The 26,531-nt window shown below is 42.4% G+C and overlaps 1 protein-coding gene and 1 pseudogene across 1 annotated transcript; one reads left to right on the top strand and one right to left on the bottom strand.

Annotated features, from left to right (window-relative positions):
- Positions 1–8,911: 8,911 nt before the first annotated feature.
- Positions 8,912–23,796, top strand: LOC115140976 (uncharacterized). The gene is made up of 8 exons (XM_029679517.2): positions 8,912–9,017; positions 9,773–9,818; positions 9,900–10,098; positions 10,259–10,341; positions 10,829–11,066; positions 12,285–12,466; positions 20,852–21,118; positions 21,362–23,796. The coding sequence occupies exons 2-8, from the start codon at positions 9,789–9,791 to the stop codon at positions 23,150–23,152; spliced, it is 2,790 nt and encodes a 929-aa protein (XP_029535377.2). The 5' UTR covers positions 8,912–9,017; positions 9,773–9,788; the 3' UTR covers positions 23,153–23,796.
- Positions 23,594–25,906, bottom strand: LOC115140977 (ras-related and estrogen-regulated growth inhibitor-like protein; annotated as a pseudogene).
- Between the last annotated feature and the right edge of the window lie 625 nt (positions 25,907–26,531).

Below are 26,531 nucleotides of genomic sequence, written 5' to 3'. Positions count from 1 at the left end.
GTTATTCACAACTACAAAACTACTCCTTTTATCTGATAGTAAGAAAAGCTATTCAAGAATTGAGTAACAAAAAAACAAAAAAAATGCACTCAACAATTTACTTGGTTCAAAAAGCCATGGCATATGAGATCATTCTCCTGTAGTATCATGCTTAATTACACACAAAAACAAAGAAATTATGGGGAATGAACAGAGTGCATCATCAAGACCCAAAATGTATTATATACATAAATGAAAAAAGTAGACAGAGAAAAGCCACCCAACATAATTTGGGAAGCTTTTAAAGTGTACATTAGGGGAATGATAATCTCACACAGCAAAATGTTTATCTGAGTTAGAAATTACATAAAAAATAAAAATATGTCACTATCTTATCATTTTAAAAGATAAGGACACAAATGCTTTAATTAGAAACAACACTATTAATGACAATTTTAAAAGATTCTATTAAAATCTATACAAATTAGAATGAAACAATAATTGGACTGATCCTACAGCCGTATTAGATTAAACAATCCTGAAGCAACCATCAGCAGACAAAAAATCATCACTAAAAATAGAAATCACACAAAAATAAATATTAGACACTATTAAAACATTCACATGGAGAAAATAACCAGGTATGGATGGCTTTTCCATAGAATTGTATTATACATTCTGGGACGAAGTAGCGCACCTATTTAAACAAATGACAACACAAGTCCATCAATTCAGTGCTTTGTAGCTCCATGTTGTGATGGTATTGTAGCGATTTTTGTTGGTGGAAGGAGAGGAGGACCAAAGTGCAGCGTGGTACGTATCCATAATACTTTTAATTAAGAATGAATACACAAACAAAAACAACAAAACAAGAAACGAACAGTTCTGACAGGGGCAACAAACACTACCCAGAAAATAACTACCCACAAACATTGTGGGAAAACAGGCTACCTAAGTATGGTTCTCAATCAGAGACAATGATCGACAGCTGCCTCTGATTGGGAACCATACCAGGCCAAACACAGAAATACAAAACCTAGAACAAAAACATAGAATGCCCACCCCGACTCACGCCCTGACCAAACTAAAACAGAGACATAAAAAAGAAACTAAGGTCAGGACGTGACAGGTATTTTCTGTTAAACCTTACTAATGCTTGTCTACTATATCATTCTTTAAGCCTAGGCATTGGGCTTGAGATTGTTAAAGAAACTAACTCATATAAGATAGAAAAGTGTGTGTGCATTAATAAGAGGCCCGTTCTAACTGTTCTGTGTGTGTAGCATGATCCCATGAAATCTGGGCACTCAGCCAAGAGCTGACAGAAACTAACTAGTTCCTCTTAGCTTAACTGGAGACAGGGCAAATTGTTATATTCTGCACATCAGTGATAGAGCTATTGTTCTGTTTGGAGCCTGTTTCTGGGCGAAAGATTCATCTTTTGTGTGTATGTGACCAGTACGACCATACATTATCTGGGCCAACAGGCGCTTGCTTGCCCAACTTGGGGGAACCGTTGAGCTACTGTTAGAATAAGTATATCTGAGGTGACTTCCTGTCATTCAGGTCCCTATTGTCCTCACTCAGTTGCAACAGACTGAGGCAACCTTTTCACCCAGTTGTCTCCCCTCACAAACACATACACATACATAGGGTCATGTGTTTTGTAGATTCTTGCATGTGGTAGCTTGACTACATAAATTAGTACAGGAGGCTCTCACTCCATTTTATCTGTGTGAGTGGTGCGACCAGCCTCCTTATTATAATATATTTTTAATAAAAGTAATACCTTGATTGATTATTGACTTGGCCTCTCCTCATTATTAGTTAAAGGTAGAATTTTCACCACATTCTATCAAATTGTTATTTCAGTTATATTTAAAACCAGGAAAATCTGAAGAGCACTGCAGACTACAAACCCATACGTTTAATAAATTGCAACAATAAAATAAATACAAAGTTTACAAGCAACAGAATGGCAAAAGTCTTACCAGATAATACTTATTAATTAAACAGGGTTTATTAAAAATATACATTTACAAACAAATCCAATAACACATTTCAGTACAATACACTGAAAAACAAGATATAGATGTATCAATAATGGTTGTTGATGCCGAAAAGGCTTTCGACCGTCTTGAACGGCCTTTTTTATTCAAAACCTTGGAAGCCTTGTACTTTCCAGCTGAGATAATACATTTAATAAAAAATATATAATAAATATCCTGAAGCAAAAATATACATGTACACAAATACAACATTATCTGACGAAATTGCTTTAGAAAGTGGCACAAGACAGGGATGTCCTCTCTCCCCCTTTCTGTTATCGCTGGCAATTGAACCGCTTGCAGAAAGAATTAGACAGGACTCATAAAATAACAACTCATGCAATCCTTTGTGGACCACAAAAAAATATCAAATACTTAAGATGCTTAATAAATGACAACAAACAACAAATATATAAAGATAACACTATCCCATTACTCAACCATATCAAAGCAGATTAATTTAAATGGAACAATCTTCCCATGAATCTTACAGATAGAACAAACCTCTTCAGAATGGCATTGCTCCCAAAGTTGTAATATTTATTTTCGGTAATACCAATTACTCCACCGAAGACCTTCTTTAAAAAAAGTATACTCGGCAATAACAGACTTTATGTGGGCAAATAAAATCTCCCTAAATCTGACTTGCAATTGTATCACTTTGCCACCCAAGGCTTTTAATTGAGACATATTGATAAATGCACTAAAGAAGAACAATGAGCAAAAAAGGGTTATGGGAAAGGGAAAGGGGGATACCTAGTCAGTTGTACAACTGAATGCATTCAACTGAAATGTGTCTTCCACATTTAACCCAACCCCTCTGAATCAGATATTGAAGATTTGCATACTCACCCCCAGAATCTTTTCACGTGTCTATTTTCAAATGATAAAGATAAGAACATTAATAACTTCAAAGTTAAGAACACTCTAACAATACAGAAGAACATGTAACAAACTATACAATAATAAATATCACTCCTTAAAATCACAGCCCTATGGAACAATCATTGGATAGCTTTTCATAATCCACCAATAAAATGGTCCACATGGAAAACTAAAGGCATAGAAACCGTAAATGACGGTAATTGCAAATACATTTATTTCCATGACAGAATTAAGTAGTGTCACGACTTCCGCCTCATACGGGTCCTCTCCTTGTTTGGGTGGCACTCGGCGGTCGCGTCGCCGCTGTTCTAGCCATCATCGATCCACTTTTCATTTTCCATGTGTTTTGTCTTTTTTTCTTCTCACACCTGGTTTCAATTCCCTCAATAATTTGTTGTGCATTTAACCCTCTGTTCCCCCCCCATGTCTTTGTGTGGGATTGTTTATTGTAAGTGCTTGTGCACGTGTTGCTTGGTGCGCGACTGTTTTTTTGTACCCAACTTATCTTGTTATCTTTATGCCGTGGGCTTTGCTATTAAACTACTATGGCTATTACTAAGTTCTGCTCACCTGCGTCTGACTTCCCTGCCACTGATCATGTACCCCTTACAAGAAGCCATTTTGGACTGACCAATGTAGATATTTTCGAATACATACAACTTAAAAGTTTATTATCACGGAATGTCCATTTGTACATCAGAACAATCTTGAGGGTATCCTATTTGAGTCAAACAAATATATTCATATGGTAGGTAAGATATAGAAAATATTGCAGAAAGCCTATCCAACTGACAACCTCTTAGAAAATATAAACTATTGTAACCAAGACCTAAAAAGAACCAATATTGGCACACGACTGTTGCAACATAACTAACGAAATTACGACAATTTACGCTGAATCCAGAAAAAAATTATGTACAGAATGTATTATACAAGAGGCAACATTCACAAATGATACAGCACAACGACAGTCGTGTCTTAAGTGTAAAACTAACAATGCCTCAATAATCCATGCCTTCTGGGGAATGGTGAAATCCCAAAATTAGGGTCAGGGTTAGAAAGCTAGCTGTCAGAAGTATTACAATATAAATGTAGGCCTACTTTTAATCCTTCTGTTTGCATATTTCAAGACATGCCATATGAGAGGAGCAGTGAGATAGCCGATGGGTTGGACGATATTCTTCTCGTCAATTGTCTTGAAAAAACATATACTTAACTGGAAATCAACCAATCCTTCATCGTTAAGACAATGGAAAAATCATATATGTCATTATCTGAATATTGAAAGAATGTAGGTGACGGAGAGGAACAAAATGGTGCTATTCAAGGATATGTGGCAGAGAGTAGTGCAGGCACTGGAGATAGGTGGGAACAGGTGGGTCTGGGCAGGAGTGATGTAGTTGAAGTTTGTGTGTTCTGTATGTTGTCTTTTGTTGCCTCTGTGTATGTTTTGTATTGTTTGAAGAAAATAAAATTAAGATAAGACACCTGCCAATATGAATCTTTAGTGTACAGTTCCTCTTTTCATTTGAGCTCATAAAGACCATTGGTCTTATGACTCTATTTATCCCATAAAAGCACACAAATCAATCATTTCTGTGTTAATGCATTTACACCACTTTTTACAGTCATGTCACATGGACTTTGTTTCATCTTCATTACTTTTAAGGAAGAAGCTATTATGTGGCCTGTGGATATGCTTGAGGTTACCCATGTGCTGCAATAAGGACATCTTCCATGCTTTTGGGGGGGATAAAATCACATTTTATTTGTCACAGGTGGACTTCTAGGCAGAGTTGCAAAGAAAAAGTCATATCTCAGACTGGCCAATAAAAAGAAAAGATTAAGATGGACAAAAGGACCCAGACACTGGACCGAGGAAGAGAGACGCCTCTTCACTGTTGAAGTTGAGACTGGTGTTATGCGGGTACTATTTATCTATTTATCTATTCTCAAACTAGACACTCTAATGTACTTTTGCTCAGTTGTGCACCGGGGCCTCTCACTCCTCTTTCTATTCTGGTTAGGGCCAGTTTGCGCTGTTCTGTGAAGGGAGTAGTACACAGTGTTGTACAAGATCTTAAGTTTCTTGGTAATTTCTCGCATGGAAAAGCCTTCATTTCTCAGAACAAGAATAGACTGACAAGTTTCAAAAGAAAGTTATTTGTTTCTGACCATTTTGAGCCTGTAATCGAACCCACAAATGCTGATGATCCAGATACTTAACTAGACCAAAGAAGGCCAGTTTTATTGCTTCTTTAATCAGCACAACAGTTTTCAGCTGTGCTAACATGATTGCGAAAGGGTTTTCTAATGATCAATTAGACTTTTAAAATTATAAACTTGGATTAGCTAACACAACGTGTCATTGGAACACAGGAGTGATGGTTGCTGATAACGGGCCTCTGTATGCCTATGTAGATATTCTATAAAACATTTCTAAGTGGCCCCAAACTTTTGAACAGTACTGTAGGTAGAGTTATTAAAGTGACTATACATAGATAATAACAGAGTTGCAGCAGTGTAAAATAGGATCTGGGTAGCCCTTTGATTAGCGTTCAGGAGTCTTATGGCTTGGGGGTAGAAGCTGTTTAGAAGCATCTTGGATCTCGACTTGGTGCTCCAGTACTGCTTGCCGTGTGGTAGCGAAGAGAACAGTCTATGACTAGGGTGGCTGGACTCCTTAACAATGTTTAGGGCCTTCCTCTGGTATAGAGGTCCTGGATGGCAGGAAGTTTGGCCCCAGTCGATGAGAATGGGGGTGTGCTCGGTCCTCCTTTTCCTGTAGTCCACAATCATCTCCTTTGTCTGATCACATTGAGGGATAGGTTGTTGTTCTTGCACCACACTGTCAGGTCTCTGACCTCCTCCCTATTGGCTGTCTCGTTTTTGTCGGTGATCAGGCCACTACCACTGTTGTGTCATCGGCAAACTTAATGATGGCGTTGGAGTCGTGCCTGGCCGTGCAGTCATGAGTGAACAGGGAGTACAGGAGAGGACTGAGCACGCACCCCTGGGGAGCCCCCGTGTTGAGGATCAGCGTGGCGGATGTGTTGTTACCTACCCTTACAACTTGGGGGCGGCCCCTTCAGCAAGTACAGGATCCAGTTGCAGAGGGAGGTGTTTAGTCCCAGGGTCCTTAGCTTAGTGATGAGCTTTGAGGGCACTATGGTGTTGAACGGTGAGCTGTAGTCAATGAATAGCATTCTCACATAGGTGTTCCTTTTGTCCATGTGTGAAAGGGCAGTGTGGAGTGCAATAGAGATTGCATCATCTGTGGATCTGTTGGGGCGGTATACAAATTGGAGCGCGTCTAGGGTTTCTGGGATAATGGTGTTCATGTGAGCCATGACCAGCCTTTCAAAGCACTTCATGGCTACAGATGCGAGTGCTACAGGTCAGTAGTCATTTAGGCAGGTTACCCTAGTGTTCTTGGGCACAGGGACTATGGTGGTCTGCTTGAAACAAGTTGGTATTACAGACTCAGACAGGGAGAGGTTGAAAATGTCAGTGAAGACACTTGCCAGTTGGTCAATGCATGCTTGGAGTACACATCCTGGTAATCCGTCTGGCCCTGCGGTCTTGTGAATGTTGGCATGTTTCAGTGTTACTTGCCTCAACCCGAGCATAGAAGTAATTTAGCTCATCTGGTAGGCTCGTGTCACTGGCCAGCTCTTAGCTGTGCTTCCCTTTGTAGTCTGTAATAGTTTGCAAGCCCTGCCACGTCCGACGAGCGTCAGAGCCGGTGTAGTATGATTCCTTCCTAGTCCTGTATTGACGCTTTGCCTGTTTGATGGTTCAACGGAGGGCATAGCGGGATTTCGTATAAGCTTCCAGTTTAGTGTCCCGCTCCTTGAAAGCGACAGCTCTACCCTTTAGCTCAGTGATGTTGCCTGTAATCCATGGCTTCTGGTTGGGGTATGTACGTACAGTCACTGTGGGGACGACGCCATCAATGCACTTATTGATGAAGCCAGTGACTGATGTGGTGTACTCCTCAATTCCATCAGAAGAATCCCAGAACATATTCCAGTCTGTGTTAGCAAAAACTTTTTTATAGACCGAGTCACTGGTGCTTCCTGCTTTCCTGCTTGTAAGCAGGAGTCAGGAGGATAGAATTATGGTCAGATTTGACATGGAGTCATCTGTGAAATTCAGCATGGCTTCTGGGAACTTTCACTATACAGAAGTCCATTCATGTCAAGTGCATTCCACTCCTTGGAAACTGAAATGATCTAAATTTCAGATTGGGCTTGAAATTAGAGAAAGTGTATTATGTGAATAACCTCTACCTTAAGCTAGTATCTTTTCCTCTAAACTAAGAATCAGCCTTCAACTGTGATAGAAGGATTGTTTTATTAGAAAGAAAACATGAAAATGTTCTTGAATGTGGGAATGAAGTTGAATAAAGATGTCTCCTTTGCTCTATAATGGTTTAGAGCTGGGAAAATGGAAGTAATAGTGTAGAAAATAAAAAACGTTTTACCACAGTTGGCCTTTGTTCAGGTCAAGTAGTAATTCTACCTTACCCCTGAAATGGAAACTTACGAACGAGCCCTTAATAACCAACAATGCAGAGTATTTAAAAAGTAAAACTTGTTAAATGAACTAAAGGAAAATCCTGCATCATTGCAAGAAATAATAATAGATAAGAATAAAACAAGGGTGTCAATGCAAATACTCCAGGTACCCTTTTGATGAACAGTTCAGCAGTCTTATGGCTAGGAGCTGTTAATGTCAGTGAAACTCTGCTTAACGATATCTGTGGCATTTCATTGAAATTAGCTTAACAATGTATCTTCTGTTCAATTTTGGAAATGCCCAGATGAGTTAACTTGAAAGTTTCTTGGGTTGTTTTTCCCATATAATCACACGTCACTTCTAAACTGGTTCACATAATTGAGTCATTAGAGCTGACGAACTTGAATAGCCTCCTCAAGTGGGGCTCCGTGTACATTGATGGTGCTGTTTTTGATTTAACTAGGCAAGTCAGTTAAGAACAAATTATTATTTACTATAGCAGCCTACACTGGCCAAACCCAGACAACGCTGGGCCAATTGTGCACTGCCCTATGCAACTCCCAATCACAGCCAGTTGGAATCGAACCAGGGTTTCTGTAGTGACGCCTCAAGCACTGAGATGGAGTGCCTTAGACCACTACACCACTCAGGAGCCCATGTTATGTTAGCCTACCAACCAGGACCCCTAAGTAATGGAGTTAAGTGGCAAAGCTATAGTTGGCCATGTTTATCTAGACACTAATCAATGTATTAGTCTACCTAGACGACTAATAGGGTTGTAGTAAGCTTTCAGATACTTTCAACATCTTTTCAAAAGTTGTAACATCATCTACTATGTCAGGGTCAATCCCTCTTAAGACCGTGAGCAACTTCATCTCTGAATAATTTCAGTAGTCACAGAAAGTTGACTCAATCTTGTGCCTGTAGGCCTATTCATGTTTTCTGATTGAATCGGTGTATGGTGTTTCCAATGATGCTTTGGAAATCAAATCACTTATGCAATGTTTCATTTATTTATTCAGTGACTGTTGCAAGGGATAGGACATTAAAAGCCCCTACTTCAACATTAAGGTTCTACTACAGTTTTTGAAGGGCTAAGTAGTAGACCTAGGCTTTAATTTAGACTTGGAATACCTGATGTTCAAATGCTGACCCTTCTACCTGTGTTTTCAGCTGTTATCGTGACTGTTGTAGACATTCCACCACAGAACAAGAGAAATAACAAGCGTGCACTTTACAAACAGTACAAGGCTATAAACAAGCAACAACAAAAAAATACATAGAGAGGCTGCTTTTAATAATATGCATGAAATATCAATGCAGAAGCAAGGTATCCGTCAATTTGCTATGCTCCTCTAATTGATGAGTGCAAAAATGTGATTCGCAGTTCGATCACATGCGTGTCCTTTCCAAATTGAAAAGATGTCATAACCCGTGCACTTCAGCAGCGATACTTATTTAGTGCTGAACGGCTCTGGAAGCTCAGGAGTTGATAGGCTGAATTGAAAGTTGTGCAAGCCAAAGCTGCATAAACACTTGGAGAAGAGTTTGTATTTCAAATCTTTAAAACTACAATTATCTGAGGTAAGAATGTTATTCCATTGTTTTTATCAGCCTTCAAGAAATGTTTCCTTATTTTCCTAGGCAAGGCTACCTAGTTGGTCAATCTTACGGCAGATGGAATCATTAGCCTGGGCTACAACAAGGTGTTAGTGGTAGCCTATGTTGGCATATAGTTTGTATATATATCATTGACAGTAATTCTATCCAAAGCTCTGCTTACTTGATCTTATTCGAAGCATATATTTCTCTTGTCTTTCAGTATTTTCCTTTAAATTTGATAGTGTGAGCAGAATTGCTTTCTGTGTTTATGTTTCTGGTCAATACCACTAGGCTGTGGCTTAATATTTGATCATACTAAAACCTGGATGTAAGGATGGATGACCTCTGGTTTATGTAAATATTTATTGAGTTCCTTCCTGTTACTTAAATTAATTACAGAATTGTTTGAAATGGTTTCTTCATTGCAGCACTGCTGAACAGTTCATTCCCTTTCATGACTCCCATTGTTCACTGTCATCCTCCTTGGGTATGGTCAGCGCCCATTGAAGGGATAACTAGATTTCCATGCTAGGAGCATAGAACAACTGATATCATTGTGGCACCCTAGCAGCTGACATTAGATTCTAGACATTAGACATTAGACGTTAGATTCAAGATAAGGAAGTAATTATGAAACAGATGTGGGAAAGATTCTGCTTTTCCCCCTGTGTCCCTATGAGGTGTTTGCCTGACAGTCACTAAGGTAATTCACTCTTTCTACATATTCTGTTTTACAGGATTGGTGAAAAGGACATGTCGTACACAAATAATCATTACATTGAGGTGAGCTGGAAAATATATAAAAATAATAACCAGGGGTTAAACGTTTGATTCCAAGGGAGTAAATTGTCCTTCTATCCCCAGGCCAACGCCGTGCAACGTGTGGCTAGTCTGCCGCTCTTCGACTCCGCCCTGAAAACTGTTGTTTCAGTTTACATGGACGTAAAAGGCCGTTACCCGCTCCTGGGTGTGGTGGGGGGCGTGGCTGAGATTGGGGTGCGTAATGCGTCCCAGGCTGCCATTCTCCGTGCCACCCCCCTCCTACTTAGTCTGGAGCCCCAGAGTGAGTCCACTGAATACTGAAAACTCTACTGATTAATTATACCCTATTGCCTTATAACTCTCATCTGCCATCAAATATAAAATGTAAAATGTAAATAACATGGATGCCACTGCTACCACTAAATAACTCTAACTTTTGGTTTCCATCCCTCACATTGCAGTTGAGGTCGTCAATAACTATGCTTGTATGGGCTTGGACCAGCTGGAAAAGAACTTTCCCGTCCTGCACCAGTCTACAGAGGAGGTGGGTCTCTTCTCTCTCTGTTTCTGTTCTGCCTGGCCCACTGGGTGATGATGCAGTGTGTGAGGCTGTCTGACTGGTCTGTTATCGGAGACACATTCTGATTGTTCCAGCATTAACTGACCTTTCACACCACTTTATAGTCTATTAGATGCATTACCAGAGTTTCAATAGTTGACATTGACATTAAGTTTAATGGCGTTAGACTATGTGGAAGGTTACTGCTATTGATCATTAGTCATGTTGGATGGATTCCATTTATAACATCCTACTATTGCTCTGACTGATTATTTTTTCCCTTTTTCTAAATTCCAAACTGCCTCTCTCCCTTTCTTTCTACCTTATCATCTACAACTATTCTACCACTCCCACCTCCCCCTTTTACTTCACGCACCATCTTTCACTTCTTTCATTATCTCAACACCCTGCTACTTCTTTATCACCCTATTCCCTACAACCCTCCTCTCCTCCACACCCATCCTCCCCACAGGTATTGGGTCACCTGAAGGATGCCTTCTTTCTGACCCTGGATGACGTGCAACTGCGTGTGAATGATGAGCTGGACGGGATACAGGGGCGCTGGGACAAGCTGACCGATGCCACCTGGTACTACCTCCTGGCTCTGCAGGAGTCACAGCTGGGTCAGATGGCCACCTCGGGCCTGGACGACATCCTCACGCGCTCAGAGGAGGCCATGGCCAAGTACATGCCCCTGACGGCTACACTGCGTGAGTTTTGGTGGAGGGTAGTGGAGGGGCTAGTGCACTTTACACAGTCTTTGTCGAATGGTGGATTGGGAGGCTGTCTTTCCGCTGAAGTGTATTCATGAATGCTTTATGAGGTCTTTGGTCTAAAATCAGGTAACAGTATACAGTGTACACCACAATCTGCATGGTCATCCTATTGCTGCTTTCTGAGCTTTACCACAGGGGTTGTTAATGCTCTTCAAGTGTTTGATAATGTCCCTACTAATTTGTTTTGAGGCTGTTCTAATACACAATGACATCCATAATAACAGATTTGAGAATAAAAACGATTCTTCAAATGTTTTTTTTGTGTTGTTTTGTAAATATTTTAATCATAAGAAAAATTATAATAAATAACTAATTAAAATAGAGCATAATTGATATCCTGCTGTCTGTAAAGGAGATCAAATCAACATGAAATCAGATCAAATCAACCAGATTGATGTGATGCACTGTTGTCTTGGTAACATTGCAGTACATTATCAAGTCATAGTGACTCATATCCTCACTTGAAATATAAAGTGTGCTTGTAAATTCTATTTCCTTTCATCGTTCATCAACATGTAAACAATCAAGCATGTTTTTCGATGATGGTGTGTAATTGTAGAGTGCATAGACTGTGTTGATCAGACAGTGTGTAATTGTAGAGTGCATAGACTGCGTTGATCAGACAGTGTGTAATTGTAGAGTGCATAGACTGTGTTGATCAGACAGTGTGTAATTGTAGAGTGCATAGACTGCGTTGATCAGACAGTGTGTAATTGTAGAGTGCATAGACTGCGTTGATCAGACAGTGTGTCACACTGATGACGCTCTGTGTGTGGGGGAAGAGGTGTTTGGAAGGGGTGAAAGGAGTTGTGATGCCTGTGTGGAAGAAATGACACATAGCCTACCATGCAAATACAACCAACTACTAGTAACCCACTGGGCACAGACGTCAATTCAACGTCTACTCCACATTGGTTCAACGTCATTTCATTGAAATGACGTGGAAACAACGTTGATTCAACCAGTGTGTTCCCAGTGGGAAGTATATGTCCCTAACACCTCGCTCTGTCAATATGGCTGTGTCCAGTCTTCTTCGAATATTGGACGCTACAGTTACGAGGGCAGGTTTTGGCAACAAAGACACATCTACATCTTTCTGTTGAGTTGACCACACTATATTTGTCTTTTGATTTGCCTCTGTGTGTTCCCCAGGCCTAGACTGGGAGAGGAGGACACAGCAGTATGAGGATGAAGATGGGGAGGATGAGCCTGGGTTGTGGACGCGGTTCCGAGGCCTCCTGCTCTATCTGAGCCTGCAGCTGTACCACCGCCTGCTGAAGCTCAGAAACAGGCTGGAGCAGGCCATGGGGATGCTACAGGATGCTACCGAAAGGGTGAGAATCACCTAGAACCCTCTCTATGGCTGTGCCTGTAGCCTCAACTACAGCCCTCTTGCTTTACACGTATCACGTCCTAGCCCAGGTCAATCTGCTCTCTCCTCTTCGTCCTTTCTCACACATTCATCTGAACCACCCATCCTTTGCCACCCTCCGTGTCTCACTCCCCTGTTTTTTACACCTTTCTCTTCCTTCTCGTTTTCCTCCACACACCAATCTGTTCCTCATTGCTGTCAGACCTCGCATCGATCATGATAAACTATACCGCCTCCTCTTTACTCAATCAGGGTACAGCACAAAATCGAACAAGGTATTAAAGACATTTAGATGTACAGTTAAAATAGTCTAACATTCAGACAATATAATAATTTACACTAAAAGTAAAACATAATGATAATAACAATGTAATGATAAAATAACAACACAACAGAATAACTTTAAATGGATGAATAAAACATAGCATTTTCAGGCAGCACCTCAGCTGCTCTTTGTTGACCTCCTCTGTAATCACTTGATGCTCGGGAGGTTCTCTAACCAACACAACATCCTCACCTGTCTCTGTCTGCCTTTATTGGGTTCGGGTTAAATAGAAGCAGACTACGTGCCCAGAGACATGGTCAGTGCTCTCTGTGAAGGCTCTAGGGCACTCCCTGCATTTCCTGTCTACATGAGCAGAGGGCTGGGGCTCAGCCCTTACTTGGGAACAGAGTTCTGAGCACGGAGAACCATCATTAAGATGTAGCAGACTCAAATCTCCTGGGGCAATAGCAGACTCTATGGCCTAGGACAGAAGGAGGGGAGGGAGGGGAGGGAAAGCTTATGAGACAAGCGAGGTGACAACATTTGAATAGAGGGCTAGATAGTTCACATAAAACGTTTTTGTTATCCTTGTTATCTTTTGAAGAATTTATTTTGAGCATGCACAGGGAAAGGGATAGAAAGGGACATGAAATCTGCAACAAAAATGTCCACAAGAGATACATAGTACGTCAACATGAAAAGCATCATGACAATGGCACCACAGCCATCCAAATTAACAACTTGAAAGGGACAAAGATTAAAAATATGTATATTTAACCTTTATTTAACTAGGCAAGTCAGTTAAGAACAAATTCTTATTTAGAATGACAGCCTACTGGGGAACAGTGGGTTAACTGCCTTGTTCATGGGCAGAAAGACAGATTTGACCTTGTCAGCTCAGAGAGTCGATCCAGCAACCTTTCAGGTACTGGCCCAGCACTCTAACCACTAAGCTACCTCCCGTCCTGAGAATGGTCCCTGTGGGATTTGGCCTATGTGAGCTTTAGAGCCTACCACTGCCCCTGCAGCACACACTCAGACAGACAAACACACAGAGCGATGAGGAGATATGAGGGCTGGGGGGCAAGACTTTGATGGACCAATAAGACACAGACGGTAAACATACACAGCTCTCTGAATGCAAGAGTTGCGGAAACTAACAAAAAACACTATGGTGGCATGTTTAGAAATTCATTCATTGTGAGGCTTACTGTCGATATGAAGCTCAAGCTGGGTTTAGGTCAGTTGAAATTGGGGGATATTTTCAATAACACGGTCACTATATGGGTCACCTCAAGGAGGCTTTTAGGAAAGAGGATGAACATTGAGAAGAATAACTACTAGAATTTCAATGGATTGTTTTATAATACATACATTTTTAGGTTTATGGTTCGGTTCAGTGACCTAAAATTGGGTGTATAGCGAAGCTGTCAAAGTAGTTACTGAATAAAAAAATATAAAAATGAACAGTAACACTAGGAAATGTTTCATGCATTTTCGTAGAGATATTATATGTTTTTCCTTACAACTATAGGGTTTCCAGCAGCCTCTTTGCTTGAACCTCTTGTAATGTGCTGTGATGGAACGACCTGAGTCCCGAGTGCCTTGCGAAAGTATTCGGCCCCCTTGAACTTTGCGACCTTTTGCCACATTTCAGTCTTCAAACATAAAGATATAAACTGTATTTTTTTGGGAAGAATCAACAACAAGTGGGACACAATCATGAAGTGGAACGACATTTATTGGATATTTCAAACTTTTTTAACAAATCAAAAACTGAAAAATTGGGCGTGCAAAATTATTCAGCCCCTTTACTTTCAGTGCAGCAAACTCTCTCCAGAAGTTCAGTGAGGATCTCTGAATGATCAAATGTTGACCTAAATGACTAATGATGATAAATACAATCCACCTGTGTGTAATCAAGTCTCCGTATAAATGCACCTGCACTGTGATAGTCTCAGAGGTCCGTTAAAAGCGCAGAGAGCATCATGAAGAACAAGGAACACACCAGGCAGGTCCGAGATACTGTTGTGAAGAAGTTTAAAGCCGGATTTGGATACAAAAAGATTTCCCAAGCTTTAAACATCCCAAGGAGCACTGTGCAAGCGATAATATTTAAATGGAAGGAGTGTCAGACCACTGCAAATCTACCAAGACCTGGACGTCCCTCTAAACTTTCAGCTCATACAAGGAGAAGACTGATCAGAGATGCAGCCAAGAGGCCCATGATCACTCTGGATGAACTGCAGAGATCTACAGCTGAGGTGGGAGACTCTGTCCATAGGACAACAATCAGTTGTATATTGCACAAATCTGGCCTTTATGGAAGAGTGGCAAGAAGAAAGCCATTTCTTAAAGATATCCATAAAAAGTGTTGTTTAAAGTTTGCCACAAGCCACCTGGGAGACACACCAAACATGTGGAAGAAGGTGCTCTGGTCAGATGAAACCAAAATTGAACTTTTTGGCAACAATGCAAAACATTATGTTTGGCGTAAAAGCAACACAGCTCATCACCCTGAACACACCATCCCCACTGTCAAACATGGTGGTGGCAGCATCATGGTTTGGGCCTGCTTTTCTTCAGCAGGGACAGGGAAGATGGTTAAAATTGATGGGAAGATGGATGGAGCCAAATACAGGACCATTCTGGAAGAAAACCTGATGGAGTCTGCAAAAGACCTGAGACTGGGACGGAGATTTGTCTTCCAACAAGACAATGATCCAAAACATAAAGCAAAATCTACAATGGAATGGTTCAAAAATAAACATATCCAGGTGTTAGAATGGCCAAGTCAAAGTCCAGACCTGAATCCAATCGAGAATCTGTGGAAAGAACTGAAAACTGCTGTTCACAAATGCTCTCCATCCAACCTCACTGAGCTCGAGCTGTTTTGCAAGGAGGAATGGGAAAAAAATTCAGACTCTCGATGTGCAAAACTGATAGAGACATACCCCAAGCGACATACAGCTGTAATTGCAGCAAAAGGTGGCGCTACAAAGTATTAACTTAAGGGGGCTGAATAATTTTGCACGCCCAATTTTTCAATTTTTGATTTGTTAAAAAAGTTTGAAATATCCAATAAATGTCGTTTCACTTCATGATTGTGTCCCACTTGTTGTTGATTCTTCCCAAAAAAATACAGTTTTATATCTTTATGTTTGAAGCCTGAAATGTGGCAAAAGGTCGCAAAGTTCAAGGGGGCCGAATACTTTCGCAAGGCACTGTAAATGACCCTAACTGCTGCTGCAGGCTGCTGGCTTGAGAGAGAGAAGAATAGGCTGGTGCTGAAAGCCCACCAATGAGGGTCGGCCTCATCAGACAAACACCCTCATTAATGCTCCTGCACACTCTCCCATAGAGACTGAGGCACTGGGACAGAATCGAGTGTGTGAGACAGCGATTGCGTGTGTGTGTGTGGTGTCCTCAGATGTCCTACATTGATGAAATTTGGCAGCAGGTACCATGCTGCATTGTTACGTTTGCCCTGAGTCTGTCCCCAGGCCTCACCAGAATCCTTGGTTTGGTTTCACACAGCAGGAACACAAGGGGATAGTCTGTCACTTAGCTGACCCAAATACCTCTCCCACCACTTGTTGTCTTCCCCACCAAAACTGTGGTACTTTTGGCCTAGTTCTAGAGACTTGGTAAAATGTGTTTGCCTATCTGGAGCTGTTGATCCGCACTACAAGCTCACATGTAAAAGCCTGGAGGATGGTGTGATTTGATCTGCTTCTAGTTCCACGTTACTGCTGCGGTAAACAAGTTACGCTGCCAGGCATCACAAGTGATGTGATATGTCAGATCTTATAATGCAGAAGAGAACAGATGGAAAAAGAATGACGCATTTCATCAACGGTCATATTCAAGTGTCCTCCAGGTCAGATGACATCCTCTTGGCAGTGGACGGACATTGGTTGCTTTTTATGGCTAAATGACTAGTTTTACAGTGACTGTCAGTTTGTCATGTTTGTTTTTTCAACTTCACAAATAGTGGCGAGAAATCGCTTTAAAGGGTCCTTCAACAATTTCCCCAAAGATGAAATTCATATACAGTTGGAAGTCAGAAATGTACATACACTTGGTTGGAGTCATTAAAACTTGTTTTTCAACCACTCCACAAATTTCTTGTTAACAAACTACAGTTTTGGCAAGTCGATTAGGACATCTACTTTGTGCATGACACAAGTCATTTTTCCAACAATTGTTTACAGGAAGATTATTTCACTTATAACTCACAGTATCACAATTCCAGTGTTCAGAAGTTTACATACACTCAGTTGACTGTGCCTTTAAACAGAAAATGATGTCATGGCTTTAGAATCTTCTGATAGGCTAATTGACATAATTTGAGTCAATTGGAGGTGTACCTGTGGATGCATTTCAAGGCCTACCTTCAAACTCAGTGCCTCTTTGCTTGACATCATGGGAAAATCAAAAGATATCAGTCAAGACCTCAAAAAAAAAATTGTAGACCTCCACAAGTCTGGTTCATCCTTGGGAGCAATTTCCAAACGCCTGAAGGTACCACGTTCATCTGTACAAACAATAGTACGCAAGTATCAACACTGTGGGACTACGCAGCCATCATACCGCTCAGGAAGGAGACGTGTTCTGTCTCCTAGAGATGAACGTACTTTGGTGTGAAAAGTGCAAATCAATCCCAGAACAACAGCAAAGGACCTTGTGAAGATCCTGGAGGAAACAGGTACAAAAGTATCTATATCCACAGTAAAACGAGTCCTATATCGATATAACCTGAAAGGCCGCTCAGCATGGAAGAAGCCACTGCTCCAGAATCGCCATAAAAAAGCCAGTGTCAAGTCCTGACCTTAGTTCCTTTTTTATGTCTCTGTTTTAGTTTGGTCAGGGCATGAGTTGGGGTGGGCATTCTATGTTTTGTAGTCTAGGTTTTGTATTTCTATGTGTTTGGCCTGGTATGGTTCCCAATCAGAGGCAGCTGGCAATCGTTGTCTCTGATTGAGAACCATACTTAGGTAGCCTGTTCCCACCTGTGTTTATGGGTCGTTGTTTTCTGTCTTTGTGTGTCTGCACCAGACAGAACTGTTTTGTTTGTTCCACTTTGTTGTTTTTTTTGTTCTTGTGTTCAGTTTCTTTATTAAATCTACCATGAACACGTACCCTGCTGCACATTGGTCCTCTCCTTCCAACAGCCGTTACAGCCAGACTACGGTTTGCAACTGCACATGGGGACAAAGATTGTACTTTTTGGAGAAATGTCCTCTGGTCTGATGAAACAAAAATACAACTGTTTGGCCATAATGACCATCGTTATGTTTGGAGGGAAAAGGGGGAGGCTTGCAAGCCGAAGAACATCATCCCAACCGTGAAGCACGGGGTGGCAGCATCATGTTGTGGGGGTCTTTGCTGCAGGAGGGACTGGTGCACTTCACAAAATAGATGACATCACGAGGAAAGAAAATTATGTGGATATATTGAAGCAACATCTCAAGACGTCAGTCAGGAAGTTAAAGCTTGGTTGCAAATTGGTCTTCCAAATTGACTATGACCCTAAGCATACTTCCAAAGTTGTGGCAAAATGGCTTAAGGACAACAAAGTCAAGGTATTGGAGTGGCCATCATAAAGCCCTGACCTCAATCCTATAGAACATTTGTGGGCAGAACTGAAAAAGTGTGTGCAAGCAAGGAGGCCTACAAACCTGACTCAGTTTTTATTTTATTTATTTCACCTTTATTTAACCAGGTAGGCAAGTTGAGAACAAGTTCTCATTTACCAATTGCGACCTGGCCAAGATAAAGCAAAGCAGTTCGACAGATACAACGACACAGAGTTACACATGGAGTAAAACAAACATACAGTCAATAATACAGTATAAACAAGTCTATATACGATGTGAGCAAATGAGGTGAGAAGGGAGGTAAAGGCAAAAAAGGCCATGGTGGCAAAGTAAATACAATATAGCAAGTAAAACACTGGAATGGTAGTTTTGCAATGGAAGAATGTGCAAAGTAGAAATAAAAATAATGGGGTGCAAAGGAGCAAAATAAATTAATTAATTAAATACAGTTGGGAAAGAGGTAGTTGTTTGGGCTAAATTATAGGTGGGCTATGTACAGGTGCAGTAACCTGTGAGCTGCTCTGACAGTTGGTGCTTAAAGCTAGTGAGGGAGATAAGTGTTTATAGTTTCAGAGATTTTTGTAGTTCGTTCCAGTCATTGGCAGCAGAGAACTGGAAGGAGAGGCGGCCAAAGACAGAATTGGTTTTGGGGGTGACTAGAGAGATATACCTGCTGGAGCGTGTGCTACAGGTGGGAGATGCTATGGTGACCAGCGAGCTGAGATAAGGGGGGACTTTACCTAGCAGGATCTTGTAGATGACATGGTGCCAGTGGGTTTGGCGACGAGTATGAAGCGAGGGCCAGCCAACGATAGCGTACAGGTCGCAATGGTGGGTAGTATATGGGGCTTTGGTGACAAAACGGATTGCACTGTGATAGACTGCATCCAATTTTTTGAGTAGGGTATTGGAGGCTATTTTGTAAATGACATCGCCAAAGTCGAGGATTGGTAGGATGGTCAGTTTTACAAGGGTATGTTTGGCAGCATGAGTGAAGGATGCTTTGTTGCGAAATAGGAAGCCAATTCTAGATTTAACTTTGGATTGGAGATGTTTGATATGGGTCTGGAAGGAGAGTTTACAGTCTAACCAGACACCTAAGTATTTGTAGTTGTCCACGTATTCTAAGTCAGAGCCGTCCAGAGTAGTGATGTTGGACAGGCGGGTAGGTGCAGGTAGCGATCGATTGAAGAGCATGCATTTAGTTTGACTTGTATTTAAGAGCAATTGGAGGCCACGGAAGGAGAGTTGTATGGCATTGAAGCTTGCCTGGAGGGTTGTTAACACAGTGTCCAAAGAAGGGCCAGAAGTATACAGAATGGTGTCGTCTGCGTAGAGGTGGATCAGAGACTCACCAGCAGCAAGAGCGACCTCATTGATGTATACAGAGAAGAGAGTCGGTCCAAGAATTGAACCCTGTGGCACCCCCATAGAGACTGCCAGAGGTCCGGACAGCAGACCCTCCGATTTGACACACTGAACTCTATCAGAGAAGTAGTTGGTGAACCAGGCGAGGCAATCATTTGAGAAACCAAGGCTGTCGAGTCTGCCGATGAGGATGTGGTGATTGACAGAGTCGAAAGCCTTGGCCAGATCAATGAATAAGGCTGCACAGTAATGTTTCTTATCGATGGCGGTTAAGATATCGTTTAGGACCTTGAGCGTGGCTGAGGTGCACCCATGACCAGCTCTGAAACCAGATTGCATAGCAGAGAAGGTATGGTGAGATTCGAAATGGTCGGTAATCTGTTTGTTGACTTGGCTTTCGAAGACCTTAGAAAGGCATGGTAGGATAGATATAGGTCTGTAGCAGTTTGGGTCAAGAGTGTCTCCCCCTTTGAAGAGGGGGATGACCGCAGCTGCTTTCCAATCTTTGGGAATCTCAGACGACACGAAAGAGAGGTTGAACAGGCTAGTAATAGGGGTGGCAACAATTTTGGCAGATAATTTTAGAAAGAAAGGGTCCAGATTGTCTAGCCCGGCTGATTTGTAGGGGTCCAGATTTTGCAGCTCTTTCAGAACATCAGCTGAACGGATTTGGGAGAAGGAGAAATGGGGAATGCTTGGGCGAGTTGCTGTTGGGGGTGCAGTGCTGTTGACCGGGGTTACACCTGCTCTGTGAGGAGGAATGGGCCAAAATCACCCATCCAACTTATTGTGGGAAGGTTGTGGAAGGCTACCCGAAACGTTTGACCCAAGTTAAACAATTTAAAGGCAATGCTACCAAACTTCTGATCCACAGGGAATGTGATGAATGAAATAAATCATTTTCTCTACTATTATTCTGACATTTCACATTCTTAAAAAAAAGTGGTGTTCCTAACTGACCTAAAACAGGGAATCTTTACTAGGATGTCAGGAATTGTGAAAAACTGAGTTTAAATGTATTTGGCTGAGGTGTATGTAAACTTCTGACTTCAACTGTAACTGCCATTATAAGTCTGTCAGTCTTCAGCTAAGTGCCTTATCATTGTATCATCAGATCGGCCTGAGCAGGTTGCTGGAGGTGGTAGGCTCTGTGCTCCAGAGACTGCAGCTGCTCTACGTATACCAGGTGTTGCGTCTAGAGGTCGTGAGGAGGCTGGCCCTGGACCAGCTGAAGGCCCAGGTACGGGTCCTGGCTGAACTGGGGCCCGTCAAGCAGCTGTTGGGACTGCCTGCTCAGGTGCAGCTTGTGGTGGCTGACCTGCAGGAGCTGGGCAAGATCCTACTACAGCTGCTGGTCAACAGCACCCCTCTCTACAACATGGTGAGCATTCTAGATTATAGTTGCACCCTTCCTTACTAGGTTACTTAACCTTCCTCTTTGTATCATCTCCCCTCGTCTAATCTCTCCTTTATTTGCCCTTATATGTCGCTCTGTATGTATATTCCCCACAGTCTTAATCCCCTGTGTACCCCCACCTTTTATCTCGGTCGCTTTCTCTCTCTGTCTCTCTCTCTGTCTCTCTGTCTGTCTCTCTTTCTCTCTCTATCTCTGTCTCTGTCTCAGCTCCAGCAGCCAAGTGATCAGGATGTGGATGACTTCCTCAACCACCAGGAATCCATGTCCTCTGACACCACTCGCCGCAGTTCTGCCAATAGCCTCTTTCTCAAGGCCATGGACGGCCGCCCACACAAACGCACAAGCTCGTATGCCCGCTCCCAAAGGGGCTCAACCAGTGCCCCCAGTCCAGCCCCAGCCAAATCGCCCAACAGCAGCCATGGCAGCCAGAAGCAGGATGACCAGACTCTATCTCTGGAGCTCAAGGACCTGGATCTCCCTTTAACCATCGCTGTGTGTCATCGCTCTTCAGTACGCAGGGGCTCATCCAGCAATATCAATCCCCCAGACCCCAGCCCAGTCCCCGACCCAGCCCCGGCTAACCCAGCCAACGGCGATGACCAGCCTCTCTCTCGCCAGGGCAGCCAGAAGCCTGTCGACCTGGCTCTCTCTCGCCGGGGCAGCCAGAAGCCTGATGACCAGCCTCTCTCTCGCCGGGGCAGCCAGATGCCAGAGGATCAGCCTCTCTCTCTGGAGCTAGACCCCCTGGAGCTCCCTTCTACAAGCACCGTGCTTCGCCCCTCCTCGGCTGCCGAAGTCCTCCTTGGCTCCATCCTCCAGTACCTGAGCTCTGAGACACCCTCGGACAAGACCATTATACCCAAGGTGGAGACCACTGAGGACCTGAGCCCTGAGAAAGTCTCAGATGAGGCCATGGCACTCGAGGTGGAGAGCACTGAGTACTACTCAGATGCAAGAGATGTGAGCCCATCCAGATGCAACAGCCTATCTGCCCACTCCCACAGAAGCTCATCAAGTGCTGGTAACCTGGATGACCAGCCTCTCTCTCGCCGGGGCAGCCAGAAGCCAGATGATCAACCTCTCTCTCGCCGGGGCAGCCAGAAGCCAGACGACCAGCCTCTTTTTCTGGAGCTGGACCCCCTAGAGCTTCATTCTACCAGCACTGTGAGTCACCCCTCCTTGGCTGCCGATGTCCTTCTAGGTTCCATCCTCCAGTACATTAGCTCTGAGCCACTCTCAGACGAGCCTGTTGTACCCGAGGTGGAGACCACCAAGAACCACACAGAAGCCAGAGACGAGAGCCCACCCAGATGCAAGAGCCTGTCTGTTCGCTCCCGCAGAAGCTCATCAAGTGCTGGCAACCCATCAAACGTCCGCCAGGGCAGCCAGATACGGAATGAAGAGCCTCTCTCTGTGGAGTTCAACATCCTGGAGGTCTCTTCTACCAGTGCTTTGCGCCGCCGATCCTTGGCTGCCGAGGTCCTCCTTGGCCCCATCCTCCAGTACCTGAGCTCTGAACCATCCTCAGACGAGACCGTTATACCTGAGGTGGAGACCGCAGAGAAGAATGCACACGCAAAAGATGAGAGCCCACCCAGACACCAGAGCATGTCTCCCCGCTCCCGCAGGAGCTCGTCCAGTGCTGTTGTGCCCGAGGTGGAGACTACTGAGTACTACTTTGACGAAGGAAACGGCAGCCCACTCAGACGCAAGAGCCTGTCAATCCGCTCCTGCAGGAGCTCATCCAGTGGAGGCAATGCCCCAGCCCTCGGGCTAACCCCGGACAACCCACACAATGACCGCCAGGGCAGCCAGATGCAGGACAGCCTGGAGGAGATGGACACCCTGGCCTTCCCTTCTACCAGCACCGTGCGTCGCCGCTCCTGGGCTGTCGAGGTCCTCCTAGACCCCATCCTGCAGTACCTGAACCCTGGGCACTCAGAAAAGGCCGATATAGAAGAGGTCGAAATACCCGTTGTGGAGGCCACAGAGCACTAAGAAGTCACCAGTGTCCTAGAAATGGCCTCCCTTTGCAGGCCCAGGTGTAAGACTTATTAGTTGATTTTAGTTTGTGGGTACACATAGGGGGGCCATAGCTCAGCAGACATAATCTGTGATCGGTCCATTGGAATCCAAAATGTGTCAATGTATGTCACTGAAAGATTCAGGCGTTCTTCTTCATGTACAGACGCCAACCCACATTTGTTTTGGTTTCCTAACTGAGCATCATGTGACATTATACACCTTGCACCCCATTATATATTAGACCTAACTATTCTTCAATGATGTGCTAACCTGATGTCGCATTCTGTTTTCTGTTACACTAAGTAGCCGTGAGAAACATAGTTTGTCATGATTAAAGGTAGAATATGGACTGGCCTAAATATGGATGATGGAAGGATGTTGAATGTGTTGATTGAGGAATGAGCATCAAATAGACAGTAGAAAATGTGTATGTCTTTATTACAATGTCATAACATTTAATATTTCATAACATATAATACATGACACATTTAGATTGTCCTACAGTACGCATCAACATAATATTGGTTGTATTCAAGAAATAAATAACATTTGTATTGCTGCGGTGAAATGTATTGAGGTTATGAAGAGTGAAATAAAGTGCCATTTCCCCATCTACAGTACAGTACTCAGCTCATACATGTACTTTCCCAGAATAACCCATTCATGTTTCATGCATTGCATAAAGGTGAACATTACAACATATAACTTTTCCCAAATATTTATTACACAGAAATTAAATAGTTTTATCCACATTAGAGAGAAAATAGTAGACGGCACGTGTCAAACTATTGATTTATGACCCTATGTCCGGATGACGTGTGCATGCCCATATTTGGGCATCCTGTCAGGACATCCTGTTCCTGTTCTCACGCCTTAGAGTGAGTGTTAATTTATGCATATAGTGCATCTATTCCTTTGAAGCTGTCACGCTTTCAAGCCTTCAACATTTTACGAACTGAATGTACATTGTCACTGAACAGAAACTCCCTAACAATTGGCAATGGGTAGGACTTCCATCAGATCAACAGTATTGTCAGATGTCAACTACTCCAGATTCCTGTTCATGCTTCACATTGAATACATATTGAGTGAAGGATGGAAGTGCACATGATTTCTCATACAGTTTATCAACAGTACTGTAAGCCTACTTTTCAACTTCAGAAAGTAGAATAAATTATTGAATGACTGCTTCCATCTGCAATTCAATCTTTAGTGTAACTCTACAAGATAAACAATTTCTCCTTTCTGAAAACCTCCCAAATAAGTTCCCTCTCCGCACCTGCAGTTGCACTACAACCTGCCATAGACAATTTTTCTCAATTGCCAACGGTGTAGCTACCTACATGTTCTGACTATCCAAATCTCATTGCGCATAATGTAGTCTATCCTGTGGTAGATTACTCTGCACGTTTCTTCCCGAATACAGCTGACATGCTTCTCACTATACTTTTAATACCCGCAGCACCTTTCCGCAGAGCTCTCGACTCTCAGATAAGATCTATCAGTCCATGGAACACCAGCAAAACACCCTGGTATGTTTCAGCTGCGGATTTCTCGAAAAATACGCAATATTCCGAGATAGCCGTCTGCCCATTGAAGTTGTTTCTCACTTATCGACTCACTTATTGCACTGTCATAAAAACACATACAAACTTGACGTATGAGTTGTCACTATGGTTCGATGACAAATTGGCAAATGCGTAATGATGAATGGCGACATTTGGGTAGTCCAAGAGTGTTTACCTGTGGATAGAGCGAGTCCAATATGTTGAAGGATAAGGAAGGAATTGATTCTGACGGAGAAACATGTGAATTAAATCAAAAACATCATAATGTATTAAATGGTCAGCATTACGCACAACATGTATGTACTTATTTGGCAAGCTTACCTATTTCACCGTACTCGCCTATAAATCTTCTGGTAATAAATCGGACGGTGAGCGCTGGAAAAGACAAAAAGTTGTGTACAGTTTAATCTACATGTATTTTAATTGCACGTACGAACTTTGAGTGTACATGGTCACTGAAAATAAATTCCCTTACAATATGCAATTGTAAATAGCCCACCCACTCTACCTACTTCATCCCCATACTGTTTTTATTTACTTTTCTTCTCTTTTGCACACCAGTATATCTCTACTTGCACATCATCATCTGGCATTTATCACTCCAGTGTTAATCTGCTAAATTGTAATTATTCGCTCCTATGGCCTATTTATTGCCTACCTCCTCATGCCTTTTGTATATAGACTTTCTTTTTTCTACTGTGTCATTGACATGTTTATTGTTTATTCCATGTGTAACTCTGTGTTGTTGTCTGTGTTACACTGCTTTGCTTTATATTGGCCAGGTCGCAGTTGTAAATGAGAACTTGTTCTCAACTTGCCTACCTGGTTAAATAAAATATTCAATAAAAAAAATTGGTAGACCTTCCGTCAGATAAACAGTATTGTCAGATGTCAGACACTTGAATGCCCTTTGAGTGAAGGACTGCAGAGCATATAACTCGTTAACAACACCTCTCCCTGGGAACATTGCAAGGTGCATATTAAACACAAAGACAAGAACACATACCTACCTGATTTCCCGAAATTTTCAGCCCCATGTAATAAGATATTAGCTTCCACTATTTGCTGAGTTCCCTCAATTGTCTTGCTGCAGTGGTGTGAGCTGGGTTTGACTTGGACAACCATTTGGACTGAATTATGCTTCAAAATGCTCTGTTCATTACCCTGTTTTATATAAGGTACTGTACAGTGACTAGGTATATATAGTTTGCAAGAGCTGAAGGATAGGTGGAGCCATTTATGAACCAATGAGAAGATAGCCTGTTTAATTAAGTGGGCAGGGTCACAACTCTGATTCATTGATAAGGCTGACTGTATTGCCTACGTGTGAGTTGATAATAGAACTCATACAGTTATGTGATCATGATGGCTAGTCTTCTTGTGATAATTAAATGAACTGTTTCAGGTTGGTTAAAATCTTACATTCAACATTTTTCATAACTTTGATCAATTGGTAAATCCCCTCTACACAAAACTACTGAAAATATGAACGTATCAGAGAAATGTGAATCACTAACCAAATCATTTTATAAACATTTTCATTTAAACTGCCTTAACTCTGGGAAGGCAAATGTGTGCATTGCACACACCATTGACAGTTAATATCACTGATTCCCCAGGGTGTGTACTAATTTATCAGTTAGGAGAAAAACAAAAACAGCCAGGAATGCAGCCCTAGAGGACAGTCAGAAGTTGTTCACCCCTGATCAATGTGCTTTTACTCAGGCGCCATCTGGTGGCGTAGTATCAGCATCGCCAAGAACATTGGTTGAATCTTTGGCAGC

Source organism: Oncorhynchus nerka, linkage group LG14, assembly GCF_034236695.1.
Source record: "Oncorhynchus nerka isolate Pitt River linkage group LG14, Oner_Uvic_2.0, whole genome shotgun sequence".
NCBI lineage: Eukaryota > Metazoa > Chordata > Actinopteri > Salmoniformes > Salmonidae > Oncorhynchus > Oncorhynchus nerka.
The sequence above is the reverse complement of the archived record's forward strand: the minus strand, read 5'-3'. Positions and strand labels throughout refer to the sequence as shown.

Bases quoted from the DNA above. Each gene is read 5' to 3' on its own strand.
- LOC115140976 (XM_029679517.2), top strand. From the start codon at position 9,789: ATGTCGTACACAAATAATCATTACATTGAG. The intron at 10,099-10,258 runs GTGAGTCCACTG...CTCACATTGCAG, and splicing joins ACTTAGTCTGGAGCCCCAGA to TTGAGGTCGTCAATAACTAT. The intron at 11,067-12,284 runs GTGAGTTTTGGT...TGTGTTCCCCAG, and splicing joins GCCCCTGACGGCTACACTGC to GCCTAGACTGGGAGAGGAGG.